Here is a 20,470-nt window from a genome sequence, read left to right as displayed (position 1 = left end):
TGTTTCTTTAGTGATTTGTGAATATCAGCCAATATTTGTTTGCTCTTAATCTGTGGGACTCCTAGAGGCCTAGATAATTTTTTGCAAAAGAAAATTCATATTGCTTTTTCCCAGAGTCAAGCAATACTCACAGCCTGGTGACCACTTTAACCCTCTTCCAGAGCCTTTATTTTAATGTAGGAATTGTGGGCTCGGCTCAGTTTCCTTGTGTTTGCCAAGGGCCTTGTCTGGCAGCGTCAGCACAGGCATTGCCCACAGCACACCTGCCTTTCTTCTTCGCTTGCTGCTTCTCTTTCCTAGCTCTGGTTTCAGCTTACATTTTTGTTGTTGTTTACTTCTAACAAGTCCAGCAATGCATTAAACCTATATTTTATGTAGAGAAGCCAGGAGAACAGAGAAAAAAGTGTATTTTATAGATTTAGCAAGGATGGGACAAATTTTCTGAAGAATATGAACATCCCAGACTTTGAGAAATTTTACTTTAAGAACTCTACTGAGGAAGTAATTAGAAATGCCCTCAAACATTTATGCTCTGAGGTATTCACTCAAATGGTGTTTCATATAATGGAATAAAAAACTAAGCCTTTGAGCTAGACCTTTCTCACTCATCTGCCTATCTTAATCCCAATTTCATGCATCTGTAGCATTAAAATAAAATGAAACCAAACTACATGAATCCACACCAAAAGCACTGTAAGGTAAAGCAGATCATTACTGAAAATGTCTGGGGAAGAGAGAGGACTAAGGTTACCCTTCATCTTATCCAGCAGCATTTCCTTAAAGATCCTTTAACACATCTCTCCATTCCCCAAACTCTATTTCTATAGCCTGAAACCTTCCCTGCTGTGACTCTGCCTCTGTATAACCAATACCTGTTCCCTTCCCCACAACCAGGATTATTCTTCTCACTTCTTTCTCTGGCCACCTCTGGAATCTTTTCCATTTCTAGATTTTCTCCTCTATTTTTTTTCCTATATTCAACTAAAATCTTTACTGATAAAGTCCATCTGAAAATTTTTAAATCTTCTGTGCATTTCTAACATTTTTATATTATGTATCTGAACTTAAAATCTAATTCATCCTTTAGCTTCCTTATCTTAAGGTTAAATCACCCTGATTTACTTAAATCTTCCTTTTAAATGTGTTTTCCTTTTAATTACTTTGGTTGTTTTTACCTTTTTTTACTTTTCCCGTATTCTTTTATAGTATCCCAAACTGAACATAGAATTTCAATAATAGTGTAATAGAGCTATTACTTTCTTGTCCTTAGATGTATTACATCCTTTAAGCTCTCTATACAGCAACACTTTCCACCCTTGTATGTAGGAGAAATTTACATTTCATTTTTTTAAATGGCCCTAATAATAGTTGAAGATGTTAGAAAGTATAAAAATCATATACTTTTTTTTGTCTCTATGTGTGTCTATACTGAGTAAACCAATGACATAGAGATGGAATCCAATGTATACAGACTGGATTATTAGAAAACTGACTCTCAAAAACTGGCTCCCATTGTTGCAATAGGGCACAATTATTTTTGTCTTGATATATAGGCTCAAAACTTGGAAGTAATTTTTTAGTAGAGTTTTGCCTATGGAGGTTTTGGTTTGTATATTTGACTTTTTAAATGTTTAAAACATTTAAAAACACACTAGACAGTGCTGTTTTGATCACAGAAGAGTATGCTATCTTTTGCCATGTGTATGATCTTTCTTTTCCTGTGAAATCATTACTACTCAAGCTCTAGTTTAAGTGAAAAATGTGGAGATGGTGTTTATTGCTATGGTCAGTTTTTAAAAGCATAAAGCAGCAGGCCAGGCACGGTGGCTCACACTTGTAATCCCAGCACTTTGGGAGGCCAAGGTGGGCAGATCACGAAGTCAGGAGATGGAGACCATCCTGGCCAACATGGTGAAATCCCATCTCTACTAAAAATACAAAAAAACTTAGCTGACTGTGGCGGTGTGTACCTGTAATCCCTGCTACTCTGGAGGCTGAGGCAGGAGAATCGCTTAAACCTGGGAGGCGGAGAATGCAGTGAGCTGAGATCGTGCCACTGCACTCCAGCCTGGCGACAGAGTGACACTCCATCTAAAAAAAAAAAAAAAAAAGGTATGAAGCAGCCTTTGAATTAAAAGTAGACCATATCCTTAATAGCCCCATGTAGAACAATGAACCTGGACCCCTATCTCTCACCATATACAAAATCAACTCAAAATGGATCAAGGACTTAAATGTTTAAGAGCCAAAGCTATTAAAATATGAGGGAAAAACCTAAGGAAAATGCTCCTGGACGTTTTTCTAGGCAACGAATTTAAGACTAAGACCTCAAAAGCACAAAGAACAAAACCAAAAATAGATAAAAGGGACTTAATTAAACTAAAAAGCTTCTGCACAGCAAAATAAATTATCAACAGTGTAGCTACGATCTCTTCAATGGGATAAAATATTTGCAAACTGTTCTTCCAGCAAGGGACTAATATCCAGAATATACGAGGAACTCAAATAATTCAAGAAAAATAAACATTAAAAAGTGGGCAAAGGACATGAATAGTAGACATTTCTCAAAAGAAGACATACCAATGGTCAATAGGTATATGAAACAGTGCTAAACATCACTAATCATCAGGGAAATGCAAATCAAATCCACAGTGAGACATCAGCTTACCCTAGTCAGAATGGCTATTATTAAAAAGACAAACAATAACAGATGCTGGTGAGGATGCAGAGAACTCTTATACACTGTTGGTGGGAATGTAAACTAGTATAGCCACTATGAAAAACAGTATAGAGATTGCTCAGAAAATTAAAAATAGAATTATTTGATCCAGTAATCCACTAGTGGTTATCTATCCAAAGAAAAATAAATTAATATATCAAAGCGATACCTGCACTTGCACGATTATTGCATTAGTATTCATAATAGCAAGGATATAGAATCAACCCTAAGTGTCCATCAATGGATGAATGGATAAAGAAAAAGTAGTATATATACACAATGGAATACTATTCAGCCATAAAAAGAATGAAATCCTATTATTTGCAGCAACATGGATAGAACTGGAGGTCATTATCTTAAGTGAAATAAGCCAGGCACAAAAAGACAAATATCATACATTCTCACTTATATGTGGGAGCTAAAAATTTTGATCACATTCAGGTAGAGAGTAGAAAAATAGATAACAGACGGGAAAGGGTGAGTGGTGGGGGCAGTGAGGAGGATGAAGAGGTAAGTTAAAGGATACACACAAACAGTTAAATAGAAGGAATATATCAACGTTTGATAGCAGAGTACGGTTATTATACTTAACAAAAATATATTGTACTCAGATGACAAACACACTAAATACCCTGACTTGACCACTACTCATTATATACACGTAGCAAAATTTCACGTGTGCCCCACAAATATGTACAAATTGTTAACAGTAAACCATATCCTTGTCCAGGCATGGTGGCTCACACCTGTTATCCTGGCACTTTGGGAGGCCAAGGTGGGAGGATTGCTTGAGCCCAGAAGTTCAAAACTTGCCTGGGTAACATAGTGAGACCCTGTTTCTACAAAAAATTATTCAGGCATGGTGACACACACCTATAGTCCCAGCTACTTGGGAGGAGTCCCAGCTACTGAGGTGGGAAGATCTCTTGAGCCTGGGAGTTGGAGGCTGTAGTGAGCTCTGATCACACCATTGCACTCCATCCTGGGCAACAGAGCATGACCCTTTCTCAAAAAAAAAGTAGACCATATCCTTAATCACAATAGCCAAGATATGGAATCATTGTAAGTGTTCATCAACAGATGAACAGATAAATAAAATTATGGTATGTGTACACAATGGAATACTATTCAGCCTTCAAAAAGAAGGAAATCCTGTCATTTGTGACTAAATGAATGAACCCAGAGGACATTATGCAAAGTGAAATAAGCCACAGAAAGACAAATACCACATGATCTCACTTACATGTGGAATCTAAAAAGTTGAACTCATAGAAGCAGAGAGTAGAGTGGTAGGTAGTTGTGGGGAGGGCACTGGGGGGATGGCCAAAGGATACAAAATTTCAACTAGACAGGAGGAATAAGTTCAAAAGATCTATTGTAAAATGTGGTGACTGTATTTAATAACAATATATTCTTGAAAATTGTTAAGAGAGGCTGGGCATGGTGGATACCTGTAATCCCAGCACTTTGGGAGGCTGAGGCAGGAGGATCACTTGAGGTCAGGAGTTCAAGATCAGCCTGGCCAACATGGCAAAACCCCATCTCTAATGAAAATATAAAAATTAGCCAGGTGTGGTGGCACATGCCTGTAATCCCAGCTACTTGGGAGGCTGAGGCAGGAGAATCACTTGAACCCCAGAAGTGGAGATTGCAGTGAGCTGAGATTGTGCCACTGCACTCCAGCCTGGGCGACAGAGCAAGACTCTGTCTCAAAAACAACAACAATGACAACCAATTGTTAAGAGAGCAGTTTTCAATACAAATGTTAATTAGCTAAATTTAGCTATTTCGCAATGTATTACATATATCAAAACAACATGTTGTATGTGATAAATTATACACTTTTGTCAATTAAACAATAATAAAATTGTAGGCCATATTCATTCATTCCATGTAAAATGAACATCCATTGTGTCAGAGTGTCAAGGCATGAAGATCAGGCAGAACAAGTATACAATGACCTAGAATGAGAACAGCTCCACCAAGGAAGGAACAGGCTTTGGAATGTGAAAACTTTTACATTTCAAGGGGACAGAGACTTAATAGAGTACCTGAATACCTCTGGTATTATGTTTTATTTATATACATACATATACACACACACACACACACACACACACACACACACATATATACACACACAAATGTGATTTTTATATATAAGATTATTTAAATTTTTATGTTTCCCTTTTGTATGTTTTCGATTCTGATTTGGTCAACTGAACACTTGACCTAATGATAAAATATTACAGTAAATAAGCTTGCTGAATTTCTTCTTGTTCAACTTCTCTTTTATGTGCTTTTGATTTAGCAAACAAAGATCACAATGAAAAACATTCTCAAATGAGAGAATTTGGAGCACCTCAGTTTTCTAACTCTGAAAATGGTAAGAAATAATCATTTCACTCTACATATGAATGATTCTTTAAAATTCTTCAATTTTTATTTAACACTTATTTCCTTAACATTAGAAACTGTCTGGGTCTCTACATAAGAATGCAATTATGTGCCTCTACTTTGTAGCACATCACAATGGAAATTAAATAATTATTTGTTTTGTATGTTTGGGTCCTATCAGAACGTATCCGTATAACCAGGACAGCTAGGGCTGTGTCTGCTTTTCTGTCTCATGTATCTCAACCACCAGCAGTACAAGCCTCAGGAAATATTTGTTGAATGAATGAATACAATTGTTTGTATATCTAGTGTCATTAGATACTAGCAAAATAGTAAATGTCATTCAACATTAAATAAATTAAAATCACTATTTAAGAAACAAAAGTATGCCCCCAACATTCTGGTTTCCTTATCTGTAAAATGAGGATCAAGACTAAATCAACTTTAAGGTACTTCCTAAGCATTAAATAACTACCTTGAATATCTTTCTCAAGCAATTAGGTTGTAAACATTTTCTCCTAGTTTGTCATTTGTCTTGTGACTTTGTTTCTTTAAATTTTTTTAAGTTAAAAAAATTTTTTTAAAGCTTTTAAATACAGTCCAATTGGTTAATCTTTTCTTTTATTGGATCTAGACTTTAGTCATAGTCAGGAAGCTTTTCCTAAACCCAGATTATAGAAGAATTCTCTTATGCTTTCTTCTGGTATTTATGTAGTATTATTTTTTACATTTAGGTCTTGAATTCATTTGAAGTTAATTCATGTGTACAGTGTTAGCAATGGATCAGATGTTACCTTTTTTTTTTTTCCCCCCCAAAGGCTATCCTTTATATAATTTTTTTTTTTTTTAACAGTCTCGCTCTGTCATCCAGGCTGAAGAGCAGTGGCACGATCTTGGCTCACTGCAACCTTTGCCTCCTGGGTTCAAGCAATTCTTGTGCCTAAGCCTCCCAAATAGCTGGGATTACAGGTGTGCCCCACCACACCCAGCTAATTTTTTGTATTTTTAGTAGAGACGGGGTTTCGTCATGTTGGCCAGGCTGGTCTCAAATTCCTGGCCTCAAGTGATCTGCCCATCTCAGCCTCCCAAAGTGCTAGGATTACAGACGTGAGACACTGCACCTAGCCCTTTATATAATGTTTTAAAATGCCATCTTTGTCCTAGTATTGAGATAACATCATCATATACTATATTTCTGTTTCTACTTGGGTGTATTTCTAGACTTTCTTTATATTTCAAATGGTGTGTGCATGCACCAGTGCCACATAATTTTTTTTTTTTTTTTTTTTTTGAGATGGAGTTTCGCCCTCGTTACCCAGGCTGGAGTGCAATGGTGCAATCTTGGCTCACTGCAACCTCTGCCTCCCAGATTCAAGCGATTCTCCTGCCTCAGCCTCCCAAGTAGCTGGGATTACAGGCATGTGCCACTACGCCTGGCTAATTTTGTATTTTTAGTAGTAGCAAAGTTTCTCCATGTTGATCAGGCTAGTCTTGAATTCCTGACCTCAGGTGATCCGCCCACCTCTGGATTATAGGCGTGAGCCACCACGCCTGGCCCACATAGTTTTAATTACAGAAACTTTCTTGTAGTTTTAGGGCCGGGCGTGGTGGCTCACGCCTGTAATCCCAGCACTTTGGGAGGCCGAGGTGGGCATATCACCTGAGGTTGGGAGTTCGAGATCAGCCTGGCTACCATGGTGAAACCCTGTCTCTACTAAATATACAAAATTAACTGGGCATGGTGGCGCATGCCTGTAGTCCCAGCTATTCGGGAGGCTGAGACAGGAGAATCGAAAAAAAAAAAAGAAAAAGAAACTTTCTTGTAGTTTTAGTATCTGGTAAGGCTAGAATCCCCCCTCCTTTTTTTAAAAAAATTATTTTCTTAGCTATTTTTGCATGTTTACTTTTTCAATTTGAATATAAAATTGTGGGGCTTTATTAAAAAGCTCGATACTTTATTGTAATCACATTAAATGTGAAAACTGACAGGTTGATCATGTTGAGACATCCTCATGAAAAACAAGAGACATCCTTCCATTTGTTAAAGTTTACTTGTATATCTTTCAGACTTTTTTTTTCATACAGGTTTTGAACATTTCCTGTTGTTTATTTCTATGTATTTTATCTTTCTGGTTGCTATTGTAAATGGGGTTTTATTTTCCATTATATATTTTCATTGGTCATTTTGTATACATGAATGCTATTCACTTTTGCATGTTAGTTTTATATCCTGGTATACAGCTGAATTCTTTTATTATTTGAGTTATGTCATCTGAAAATAGAGATAATCTTGTGTTTTTCTTCTTACCAACTCATAGATTTCTCCTGTTTAATTACATTGGCTACTACCTTCAGAACAATGTTAACTAGTAGTGAACATTTCCTGACTTTAGTGGAAATGCCTATAATATTTCTGAACTAAGATGCTGGCTTTGGACACAGATATATTTCATGATGTTAAGGAAGCATCCATCCATACTTACTTTCTTAAGAATTTTTATTAGGAATGGTGATTTTTTTTTTCTTTTTTTTTTTTGAGATGGAGTCTTACTGTGTCACCCAGGCAGGAGTGCAGTGGTGAGATCTTGGCTCACTGCAACCTCTGCCTCCTGGGTTCAAGCGATTCTCGTGCTTCAGCCTCCCAAGTAGCTAGGATTACAGGTGCATACCACCACACCCGGCTAATAGTTGTTGAATTTTGTTGGCAGCTTTTTCAGTATCTATGTCAGCAATTATTTGCTTTTTCTTCTTAAATATATTAATATGATGAACTATAATAGTAGGTTTCCTGATATTATATCATGTTTGCATTCCAGTTGTAAGTCCAGCTTTGTCATTTTATACTACTCTGCTTGCTGATATTTTACTACTCTTTTTGCATTCTTTTTTTTTTTTTTTTTGAGCTGGAGTTTCACTTGTCGCCCCACCTGGAGCGCAATGGCACATTCTTGGCTCACTGCAACCTCTGCCTCCTGGGTTCAAGCAATTCTCCTGCCTCAGCCTCCCAAGTAGCTGGGATTACAGGTGCATGCCACCATGCCTGGCTAATTTTGTATTTTTAGTAGAGATGGGGTTTCATCATGTTGGTCAGGCTGGTCTCAAACTCCTGACCTCAGGTGCTCCACCAGCCTCGGCCTCCCAAAGTGCTGGGATTACAGGCATGAGCCACCACACCTGGCTCTTTTTGCATTCTTCTTCTTTTTTTTTTTTTTTTTTTTGAGATGGAGTCTCTCTCTGTTACCCAGGCTGGAGTGCAGTGGTGTGATCTCTGCTCACTGGAACCTCCACTTCCCAGGTTCAAGCAGTTCTTCCTGGCTCAGCCTCCTGAGTAGCTGGGATTACATGCATCTGCCACCACACCTGGCTAATTTTTTTTTTTTTTTTTTTTAGTAGAGACGGGATTTTGCCATGTTGGCCATGCTGGTCTTGAACTCCTGACCTCAGGTGATCCGCCCGCCTCAGCTTCCCAAAGTGCTGGGATTTGCTAAGTGTGAGCCACTGTGCCCGGCCTCTTATTCATTTCTTAACCTATGAAAATGTCTAGGTCTAATGCTTTCTTGTATGTGTTTTTTGTCTCTCTCTATAGAAATCAGTCTGTTTAAGCTTTTAATCTGTACTGGGATTGATTTTAGTAAATTATATTTTTCTAAGAAGTTATTCATTTTGTCTAGACTTTTAAATTTGTTTGCAATAGAGTTGTACAAAATTTCTTTTTATTTTTAACAGCTCTATTTAGGTATAATTTAAATACCATAAATTTCACCCATTCTAACAGTTCCTAATTTTTAGAAAATTTAGATTATGCAACCATTACCACAGTTGGATATTAGAATGTTTCCACTACCCCCCAAATTCTCTCATGCTTGTTTTAAATTAATCTCTGATTCACTCCAAGCCGTAGGTAATTAGTAATCTGTTTTTGTCTCTATAAATTTGCCTTTTCTGGACATTTCATATAAATGAAGCCATACAAAAGGTAGTCCTTTATTTCTGGCATCTTCCACTTAATGGTTTTTAGAGTCATCCATGTTGTTGTATATATCAGTAGTTTATTATTATTATTATTTTATTTTTTGAGACCGAGTCTCACTCTGTCACCCAGGCTGGAGTGCAGTGGCGCGATCTCGGCCCACTGCAACCTGCCTTCTGGGTTCAAGCGATTCTCCTGCCTCAGCCTCCCCAGTAGCTGGGACTACAGGCATGTGTCACCATGCCTGGCTAATTTGTTTTGTATTTTTAGTAGAGATGGGGTTTCACTGTGTTAGCCAGGATGGTCTCAATCTCCTGACCTTGTGATCTGCCCGCCTCAGCCTCACAAAGTGCTGGAATTACAGGTGTGAGCCACTGCACCCGGCCAGTTTATTACTTTTTATTAAGCAACAGTATTCCATTGTATGGATATACCATCTTATGTTTACTTATTTACCAGTTGATGAACATTTGGATTGTTTTATAATTTTTGGCTATTATAATACTACTACTACTGAACATTCATGTACTTCTCTTTGTGCGAGCACACATTGTCATTTTCCTTGGTTAGATTCCCAGGAGTGAAATTGCCAGGTTGTATGGTGAATTTAACTTCTTAAGGAACTGCCAAACTTTTTTCAAAATAATTGCATCATTTTATTTCCACCAGCAAAGTGTGAGGGTTCTAGTTTCTCCACATCTTTGCCAACATTTGGTATTGTCTATATTTTATTTTTTGAGACGGAGTCTCGCTCTGTCACCCAGGCTAGAGTGCAGTGGCACGATCTCAGCTCACTGCTGTCTCCACCTCCTGGGTTCAAGTGGTTCTCCTGCCTCAGCCTCCTGAGTAGCTGGGATTAGAGGCATGTGCCACTACACCCAGCTAATTTTTGTATTTTTAGTAGAGATGGGGTTTCACCATGTTGGCCAGGCTGGTCTCGAACTCCTGGCCTCAAGTGATCCACCTGCCTCAGCCTCCCAAAGTGCTGGGATTACAGACATGAGCCACCGTGCCTGGTAAATTTTAAGTAACAGTTATTCTAGTGCTTTTTTTTTTTTTTTGAGACAGAGTTTCGCTCTTGTTGCCCAGGCTTGAGTGCAATGGCGCAATCTCAGCTCACTGCAACCTCCGCCTCCCAGGTTCAAGTGATTCTCCAACCTTGCCTCCTGAGTAGCTGGGATTACAGGCATGCCCCACCACGCCTGGCTAATTTTGTATTTTTAGTAGAGACAGGGTCTTGCCATGTTGGCCAGGCTGGTCTCGAACTCCTGACCTAAGGAGATCCACCTGCCTCAGCCTCCCAAAGTGTTGGGATTACAGGTGTGAGCCACAGTGCCTGGCTATTCTAGTGCTTTTAATTTGTAGCTTTGATTTGCATTTCTCCAGTGACTGATGGTGTTGAGACTCTTTTCATGTGCTATTGTCCATTCGTATATCTTCCTTATTGACAAATCTATTCAACTCTATTGACCATTATTTAATTGGGTTGCTTATCTTGTTAAGTTGTAAGAGTTTATATATTTTTTATAAAGTCCTTTATCAGATATATGACTTGTAAATATTTTGTCCCAGTCTTTTTATTTTCTCAATTTTGCCTCTGGAAGCACAAAATTCTTTATAAGTCCAAGTTATCATTTTTGCTTCTTCTAGCTGATTGCTCTATTGATTTCAACAGTCCCTGGAGCATAAATTGTTCCACACAATAAACCAATCAAATTTGGACTCATTTAAAGCAATAGTTCTTAAGGTCACTGAAATTTGTGGTGACCCCAGCTGGCTTTTTCCCTGGTTCCTTCAGGCAAAGTAGCTGGCCTACAGTTTAGCCTACGTGTTGACACTCATACACTGTAAGTCTTCTCCAGTTGTCTTTTACTAAAACCTCCACTGTTTTGAGAGCATCCTTAGGGTTGAATTTCTCTACACTCTGTTACAAATGAAGTCAGTGACTTTGGAAAGGGATTAGGAACCATCAGTTTTATGGTCTGCTTCTCCCTCACTCCCTGCAAGGAAAATCTCTTGAGTCAGAGCTTGAGCTGGGAGTGGGGACAATGGCATACTTCTGAGTGTCATCCTTGCTCTAGGAGCTGAGTGCTAGGTGAGGAGAGTGACGGTAGCCTTAGGTCTTCTTGGCTTGGCTTTTTCTTCATGAAACCACCACTTTACTAGCAGGGTCACGTGGTCAGGGGCCCTATATTCTTAGCACACTACACCAAACTCAGATTTCCCAACCCATGAGGGATCTGGGGAGGAGATGGGAGCTTCTATCATCTATTGACTGCACTCACCTAGGACTTAACCTCAGCAACAGGTAACTGAGCACAGGATGTGAAATGCTGGCATCTTACTCCTCCTGGGAAGCTAGCCCTTGACTGACAGTTGGAGAGAGAAACCGCCCTGTGTTCTGGCTGCACCAGACTGGAGTGGAATCTCCATCTTGCTAAGTTGGAAAGCGGGAAGATGGGACTGGTTCTCAGTTCAAATACCACAAACTCTTGCTGTTTTTCCTAAATTATAGTAGATTTTCTTAAGTAAATATTTCTTCATTTGCTGCATATCCTTGGGACTATTTCCAGAGACTTTAAATGCTTATTTATTTTGAAAAATAACTTTCACCAATTATTCTGGGGTGCAGGTCCGTGATGCCTCTCCCTTTCATTTTTATTGATAAAAATGTTTAAGGGATAGGATTTTTCCTTTGTTCATGCCATTTAAGTATTCTATTGTCAAAAGGTAAAATTACAACAAATTTAAAGACGTTAATTGGCTTTTATTTGCAATTCTAGAATCAGGCAACACCCCATTCTATAACATGGAATGAGTGTTCCGAGGAGGTTGGTTTTATAGACAGAAAAGGACCAGGGAAAGCAGAAACAGAAAACAAAAAGTGGATTGATCATTGCAGTTACTTTTCTTGTAAGAGTTAAAGCAGAGGGGACTTCCTCATCGTGCTAGCTAGGACTGGCCTGCTTGGGGACTTGGCTATGATGTCTCTCTCCTGATTTCTTGAAAGGCCAGATAACTTAGTTTGGTTTGGTGATATGGAACTTTAGCATGAGTGACTCCATTTTGGTTTGGTCTGTTGGGTCTAGTACAAGAGCTCAGTCCAAACCAATGGTCTTCTATACATTTTACTTAACACCATGGATTATGATATACAATATTTCCTTCATCATTATTTTTCCTAAAGTCCATTCCCTTTTCAACGTTGTTTGGTAGAAGGTTTTAAGATTTACAGGTGTAACAACCTTTTTGTTTTTATAGTTTCATTTTAGAATTGTCTTTTTATTGCATTATGATCAGAGCATGTTGTTTGTAATGTTCCTACTTTAAGAACACAATTTTTTTGTGTGTGTGCCTTAGTATAATCAACTTTGTACATTTTCAGTGTGTGGTTAAGAAGAATGTTTCTATTACCAGGGTTTGTGTTATCCAAAATAACTACATTATTGATTATGCTCTTTTGATCTTTTTTATCTGTTGTCCTCTTGGCCTGTTTTTTAGTCAGAGTGGTATATTAAAGTCTCATATTATTTATTTGTTTCTGTGTCTTTTGCATCTCCTTTGGTTTCTGACTTAGGTGGTAGCTTAATTATTTCATATATAGCATTCATAATGGTTATATCTTCATTGTGAAATGTGGCCATTTTGACCTAAATCCTGCCTAATTAGAAATAACTTTCACATAAACTTGCAGTCACTTTAGTTGTTTGTTTAAAATTATGTTAATACAGTATGAAAACAATGAAACAAATTTGATTCATCCTATGGTCTTACTCTCATTTCCTAAAATCAAAAAAGCCTTTGTTTTTATTTACACTCAATAGTTGCAAAAGATCTACCTGTAGATTCATTGGAAGGAGAAGATTTTGAGAAGGAATTCTCATTTCTGAACAACCTCCTAAGTTCTGGTTCTTCAAGTACTAGTGAATTTACCCAAGAATGCCAGACTGCCTTTGGGAGCCCCAGTGCCAGTCTCACGTCCCAGGAGCCTTCCATGGGGTCTGAGCCCCTCGCTCATTCTTCTCGATTCCTTCCTTCACAACTCTTTGACCTTGGCTTTCATGTGGCTGGAGCGTTCAACAGTAAGTGTCTATGAAACATTTGGACATATGTGCTTTACTTTATCTTTGTGAAGCAAAAACCGTGTGCTTACTGATGCTAGAATCAACAAGGAGACTGATTTTAACGTCAGCACCACTAGATAAAATCTGCAGTCCACCAATCAACTGGAAAAATATTAGTCACCTCGGGAATCTGTTAACAAGACTGAAACAAGGGCTGTTTCCCTGCCCACCTTCACCAGACCCCATGTTTTCTTCACTGATTTTCCCAGGCATCTGGTTTAAAACACTTGACCTGCTAATTACTCCTACCTAGGGCAGTCAATACTGTTTCTTCCATCAAGCAAAACTTGCTGTGTTCAGAGTTGACAAGAGGAAAAAGAACAGCTCTGGAGGCTGGTTCCCTTTCTGGGCAAGGTAGCAGGAGAAAGAGTCCACCATCCTGTGTCCAACCCTGCACCTTGGGGGTCACTTTGCTTCCCACATCCATATTGGTTACCAAATCCTGTCAGTTCTGTTTCTGAAACCTGTCTCAAATTTCCCACTCCTCTCTGCCTCAACACCAGAGCCATTTAGAGCCTCATTTGCTTTCCTAGGTTACTGCAAGAGTTCCTAACAGGTCTCCAACCCCCAATTCATCCTCCACACTTATGTGGAGTTCTCTCTCCAAGCAGCAGATTCTGATGTCAGCACCTGGCATACATTTTATAAAATGAAACACCATGGTTTCCAGGGATAAAACTTGCCTATGTTGCATTTCCATCCATATCTCCTATCTCCTATTGAAGTGAAGGAAGAATACTTGCCGTTTTCTATAATCACACTGAGTGCTCCACAGCCCTCTGATGCATCTATCTGTACTTGTGTTGCTTCTTCTGCTTCTGATGTTCAGTAATGGAGCTTGGACGTGGGCCTGGGTATTAGATCCCAATCCAGTGTTTTCTCCATGACTGTCAGTCCTTGAAGTCCTCCTCAGTACTGCCAAATGGAAATGGTTTCTCCCTCCTCCCATCGTGCTTTGCTTTATCTATTTTCATGGTTCTAATCCTACTTTATCTTGCTTTATATTCCAGTCTCTCACATCCTAGATTTTAACCCCTGGACGGGGGGACCCCTCATGGCACTTCACAGTGTCTTAATGCATTGTACTTTGTATTAAATACTGAGGTACATGCTTTATCTACAAGCATCCCGAGGGCATGATATGTAGAGTGAGTCATCTTTGTACTTTCTATGACAGCAGCATGTTGTTAGCTCAATTAATAAACTAAATGTTAGTTAAATAATCACTCAGTAAGAATTGATTGAATAGAATAAAAGAAAGAATAGACAATATTATTTGATAAAGAGGCACTCTATCTGGGATAATTCAGGTGTTTTGCTACAGTAAAATCTTCAAAAATATTTATTCTTGTGTGGCATACCAATGGCCCAGTAGCTATAAAGATTTACAAACTGATTTCATTCTCTACTATCAACTCCTCCCTCTTCCTGCATAACTTGCTACGTCTCTAGCAGCACTGAACTTTTAGTTGCTGGCAATGCAATTATCAACAATACTTTTTCACTACTCAAAATATGTGCTCTGATCCTTACCTGTAGGCAGACAGGATATTCCCATTTAATAGCTGAACAGCTGAAAACCACAGTATTTGAATAACTTGCTCAAGGTCATCAGACAGTTTAAATAGTTAAGACAGGACCAAAATCTGCCCCTGCCTCTTTGTGCAGAACTCTACTTTACCAATCTTTCCTTTATATCTACTTTTCTCTCTCCTGTGGTACAGACCAGGAAAGGGAGCTTCCCTGCGAATTAAGAGATCTGTGTTTGAGGAACCCTATCTACATTGGGCCTCAGATCTTTTCTATACAAGGAAGGGATTAGGCAGGATAATCTAAATTCCTTTCTAGTGCTGTGCCATAATCATAGCATAAATGGTTTTCCATGTTGTAGCAAACATTTCTCCACATTCCCATAGAGTATTCATAATGACGTTTTAATTACAAAGTACTGTCATTTTATACAACATAATCTACCTGATTCCTTCCTTATTGTTTCTACTTGTTCATTATTACAGATAATGCCGCAAAAAAAAAATCATGCATGTACTTCTTCCTTCAGCTAAATTATTTCCTTAAGAAAAATTGCTAGGAATGGGATCACTGAGTCCAAGGGTATAAGCATATTTATAGGTTTCAACATTCCAATGATCAGGCCTGTTCCTTCCCTTCTTGACTCTTTAGAACTTCTTCCTATACCTTTTGCATTTCAATTATTTTTTAAACATCCCACATATTTATTTCAAAACCACTTTGAAAAATGTAAGGAAGTCGGATCCAACTCTGTCTGAAACTAAGATGATTAAAATATATGACTATAGATAAATTTTCAGTATTTTATACCTCTTATACTATAGAATCTTACCCAGATACAAAGACTGGAGGACTTAGATATTTTTACCTTTTCTTGTTTTTCTGATGCTGCTTCCTATTTGATTAACAATGGACAATTTTTACTTCTTTTATCCCAGGCTGGGTCTCCCAAGAGGAATCAGAGCTTCGTCTTTCACACACTGATAACCAGCCAGTGCCTTCACAGAGTCCAAAGAAATTAACAAGATGTAAGTTATTTATTTATATATTCTTTATCATTGCTTTAATAATCAGTTGAATTCAGATAAATTTAGAAAAGGATCACTTTATATTGTTTTCACCTCATTGTCCTGAAAAAGTTTAATAATGAGTTATTAAAATGAAAGCTATACTGCTTATCCCTCAATGTGGAAAGCATTGAATAGAAATTGAGCTTGGGGCCAAGCATGGTGGCTCATGCCTGTAATCCTGGACTTTGGGAGGGCGAGGCGGGCGGACTGCCCGAGGTTAGGAGTTGGAGACCATCCTGGGCAACATGGTGAAACCCCAACTCTACTAAAATACAACAACAACAAAATTAGCCAAGTGTGGTGGCGAGCACCTGTAGTCCCAGCTAGTCGGGAGGCTGAGGCAGGAGAATTGCTCTAACCCAGGAGGCAGAGGTTGCAGTGAGCCAAGATCGTGCCACTGCACTCACTCCAGCCTGGGCGACAGAGTAAGACTGTCTCCAAAAGAAAAGAAAGAAAGAAATTGTGAGCTTGGCAAAGCATACTACATTTTGTACTGTAATCTTTTATAGTTTGTGTTAAGGTTTGTTGGTAATGGATATAAAATTAGGGATACAAGATGCTTTCTGATTACAGGATGCCTATTGACAAAGAATGCATTCAAGCACTTAAGTTGGTTACCATATTAACCTTTTTCTTTTCTTTTTTTTTTTTTTTTTCATTAAGACAGAGTTTCGCTCTGTCACCCAGGCTGGAGTGCAGTGGTACAATCTCAGCTCACTGCAACCTCCGCCTCCTGGGTTCAAGCGATTCTCCTGCCTCAGCCTCCCAAATAGCTGGTACTATAGGCACATGCCACCATGCCCGGCTAATTTTTTGTATTTTTAGTACAGACAGGGTTTCACCATGTTACCCAGGATGGTCTCGATTTCCTGACCTCATGATCTGCCTGCCTCAGGCTCCCAAACTGCTAGGATTACAGGCTTGAGCCACCACGCCCAGCCCATATTAACCATTTTTAAGAGTACAGTTCAGTGATATTAAGCATGTTCATATTGCTGTGAAACAGATCTTCAGAACTTTTTTATCTTGTAAATCTGAAACTTTATACCTGTTAAACAACCCCTTCTCCTAAGTCCCTGGTAACCACCATTCTGCTTTCTCTGAGTCTGATTACTTTAGATACCTCATACAACTGAAATAATGCAGTATTTGGTTTTTTTGTGACTGGCTTATTTCATTTTGCATAATGTCCTCAAGGTTCATCCTGAAGGAAGTGACTGGATTTCCTTCCTTTATAAAGCTGAATAATACTCTATTTGGTAGATACAACACAACTGGTTATCTGTTGATCCATGGATCACATTTTTTAAACAGCCTACTGAGATATAATTTATTCCCTTCACTGGTCTTCAATACTCTGCTGTAAACAAGAGACCTCTCTTATCCTCAACTCATTTATTTATTATCAATATAGATTCATATGTTTTCTTTCGTTGTTGTTTTTTTTGGAGACAGAGTCGCCCAGGCTGGAGTGCAATGGTGCGATGTTGGCTCACTGCAACCTCCGCCTCCCAGGTTCAAGTGATTCTCCTGCCTCAGCCTCCTAAGTCGCTGGGTCTACAGGCATGTACCACCACACCTGGCCAATTTTTGTGTAGACATGGGGTTTCACCATGTTGGCCAGGCTGGTGTTGAACTCCTGACCTCAAGTGATCCACCTGCCTCGGCCTCCCAAAGTGCTGGGGTTACAGGTGTGGGTCACTGGACCTGGCCTGATTCCTATGTTTTCAGTGGTTTATAATCACCACTGAACTTACTGATTCTAGTGCTCACGTTGTTCCTGTGTTGGCCAGTGGGCGCTCTTTCAGGCTGACTTCTGAATCCTTGTGATATCAGTATCTTTAAATTTTGAAATAATTTCAGACTTATAGAAAGACTACAGAAGTTAATACAAAATACTACTATACATTCCTCACTTAGGTTTCCAAAATGTTACCATGTTTGCTTTACTCATATTTTTTTTGAGTATTTTTTTGCTTTACTCATATTTTTTGCTTTACTCATATGTTTACTCATATTCTCTCTCTTCCCCACCCCCACATCATATACATATAAATTTCTTCTGAACTGAAATAGTTTAAGTAGCAGACATGATGCCCCTCTGCCACTAAATATTCATTGTCTATTTCCTAAAAACAAGGACATTCTTTTACATAATTACAGTACAAGTCCAAATCAGGAAATTAACATTGCCATAGGACCATTATCTACTGTAGACCTTATTCAGAGTTTGTCAATTATCCCACTAATTTCTCAACTTCATTTTAGTTTTTCATAGTCTAGGATCCAATCCAGGATCACACATTGCATTTAGTAAAGTCTCTTTAGTCTCTTTTAATCTGGAACAGTTCCTCAATCTTTGTGTCTCATGACCTTGACATTTTTGCAGTGTACAGGTCATTTATTTTGAATATTCCTTGAATTTGGGTTTAGCTAATGTTTTTTCATAATTAGACCCAGGTTATGCATTTTGGCAGGGCTACCAGTGCAGGAATGGTGTTGTGCCTTAGTAAATCCTATCAGGGGGTGCATGATGTCTATTTTGTTTCACTCCTGGTGATGTTAAGCCTGATCACTTGGTTATGGTGGTATCTGTCACGTTTCTCCATTACAAAGTGACTGCTGTATTTTTCCCTTTGTAATTCGTAAGTATCTTGTGGGAAGTATTTTGAAATACTGCAGATGGTTTGTTTCTACTGAAGTTTTGCCCACTAATTTAGCATTCACTGATTATTCTTCCATGAAATATTTATTACTGTAGTTGTTGCCAAACGGTGATTTTCTATTTCCTCATTCCCTCTGTATTTATGAGTTAGTGTTCTACTGAATGGGAAAGCTTTCCCTTTTTCCCTACTTATTTACTTATTCATTGATATCAGTGTGGACTCCTGGAATCTATTTTATTCTTCCCAGTACTTTGAGGTCAGCCAGTAGGGGAAACCCTCGATTCCAAGCAAATCACAGATTTCACACTGGCAGGTTCAGAATACAGCCATCCCTCAGGGATTCAGAGTACTTATAGTTATACTTTTCTTTTTAAAAACCAGCTAAAACAAGTTGTACTTAATCATTTAAAACAGACACTATAAATAAATTTCAGAAACGAACACAAAAAAGCAAAGGCACTATTTATCTATAATTCTTGAGGCTGATTTTCGAGGAAAAATTTAGGGGGGAAAAAAAAACCTCTCACCAAGAAGGTACAACAAAACTAAACTTAAGAATTTAACAGGCTGGGTGCGGTGGCTCATGCCTCTAATCCCAGCACTTTGGGAGGCCAAGGTGGGCGGATCACGAGGTCAGGAGTTCGAGACCAGCCTGGCCAACATGGTGAAACCCCGTCTCTACTAAAAATACAAAAATTAGCTGAGCGTGGTGGCACACGCCTGTAGTCCCAGCTACTTGGGAGGCTGAGGCAAGGAGAATCACTTGAACCTGGGAGGCAGAGGTTGCAGTGAGCTGAGATCATACCATTGCCCTCCAGCCTGGGCAACAGAGCAAGACTCCATCTCAAAAAAAAACAAAAAACAAATTTAATAAAATTGATGTTTTGGTTTTTTTTTTTTTTTTTTTTGAGACAGAGTTGTGCTCTCTCACCAAGGCTGGAGTGCAGTGGCATGATCCTGGTTCACTGTAACCTCTGCCTCCGGGTTCAAGCAATTCTCCTGTCTCAGCCTCCCGAGTAGCTGCGATTACAGGCACGCCACGAAACCTGGCTAATTTTTGTATTTTTTGGTAGGGACGGGTTTTCACCATGTTGTCCAGGCTGGTCTAAAATTCCTGACCTCAAGTGATCCACCTGCCTTGGCCTCCTAAAGTGCTGGGATTACAGGCGTGAACCACTGTGCCCGGCCATAAAATTGAAAATTTTAACAACTTTAAAATTCATTCATTAAGAGCCTCACTTCATTAGTCATTAAGGAAGTACAAATTAAAAGCAAAATGGAATTCAAGACCTACCTATTACAATGGCTAAAATGAAACAGAAAAGAAAATCCCTAATTGACAGGGATGTTAAATAACTAGAATCTCAAAAACTGCGTGTAGGAGTGTAAATTGGTAATACCACTTGGAAAACTGGCAGTTTCTACTAAAACTTAACATACATATGCCCTGTGACCACGTAATTCCACTCCTAAGTACATACCCAACAGAAACGCATCTACCCATTGACTAAAATATATGCTAATGAGCGTTACTGTGATACTGTTAATAATACACCAGAATGGGATTTACCCTGGCATTCCCTGGGGTTGGGGGTGTGTGAATAGTGACTGGAAGGGTGTCAGGGTATCAGGCATGAGGGGAGCTTCAGAGGAGTAGTCATTTTTTTTTTTTTTTTGAGACAGGGTCACACTCTGTCACCCAGGCTGGAGTGCAGTGGTGCAATCTTGGCTCACTGCAGCCTCTGCCTCCCAGGATCAAGCGATTCTCATGCCTCAGCCTTCCAAGTAGCTGGGATTACAGGTGTGCGCCACCACACCCTGCTAATTTTTTTTTTTTTTTAAGTAGAGACAGGGGTTTCACCATGTTGGCCAGGCTGGTCTCGAACTCCTGACCTCAGGTGATCTGCACACCTCAGCCTCCCAAAGTGCTTGAATTACAGGCGTGAGCCACCATACCCAGCCATGTTCTACTTCTTGATTCTGATATTGCTGAT

At 39.0% G+C, this 20,470-nt stretch overlaps 1 protein-coding gene across 9 annotated transcripts in view; it reads left to right on the top strand.

Moving 5' to 3' along the window:
- ICA1L (islet cell autoantigen 1 like) overlaps positions 1-20,470 on the top strand; it is a 92,798-nt gene that overhangs the window by 67,078 nt on the left and 5,250 nt on the right. For 6 of the 9 annotated variants that reach the window (XM_009238001.3, XM_024243887.3, XM_054549005.2 and 3 more), the window contains 3 exons: positions 5,031-5,105; positions 12,911-13,168; positions 15,679-15,768. In XM_009238001.3, the coding sequence (XP_009236276.3) occupies positions 5,031-5,105; positions 12,911-13,168; positions 15,679-15,768 (423 nt within the window). The remainder of the gene's footprint in view (positions 1-5,030; positions 5,106-12,910; positions 13,169-15,678; positions 15,769-20,470) is intronic. The other 3 variants (XM_054549010.2, XM_054549009.2, XM_054549008.2) reach the window with 1 other exon arrangement.

The sequence above is a fragment of the Pongo abelii genome, chromosome 11 (genome assembly GCF_028885655.2).
Source record: "Pongo abelii isolate AG06213 chromosome 11, NHGRI_mPonAbe1-v2.0_pri, whole genome shotgun sequence".
Classification (NCBI taxonomy): domain Eukaryota; kingdom Metazoa; phylum Chordata; class Mammalia; order Primates; family Hominidae; genus Pongo; species Pongo abelii.
Note: the sequence above shows the minus strand (reverse complement) of the source record. Positions and strands in the feature narration are given on the sequence as shown.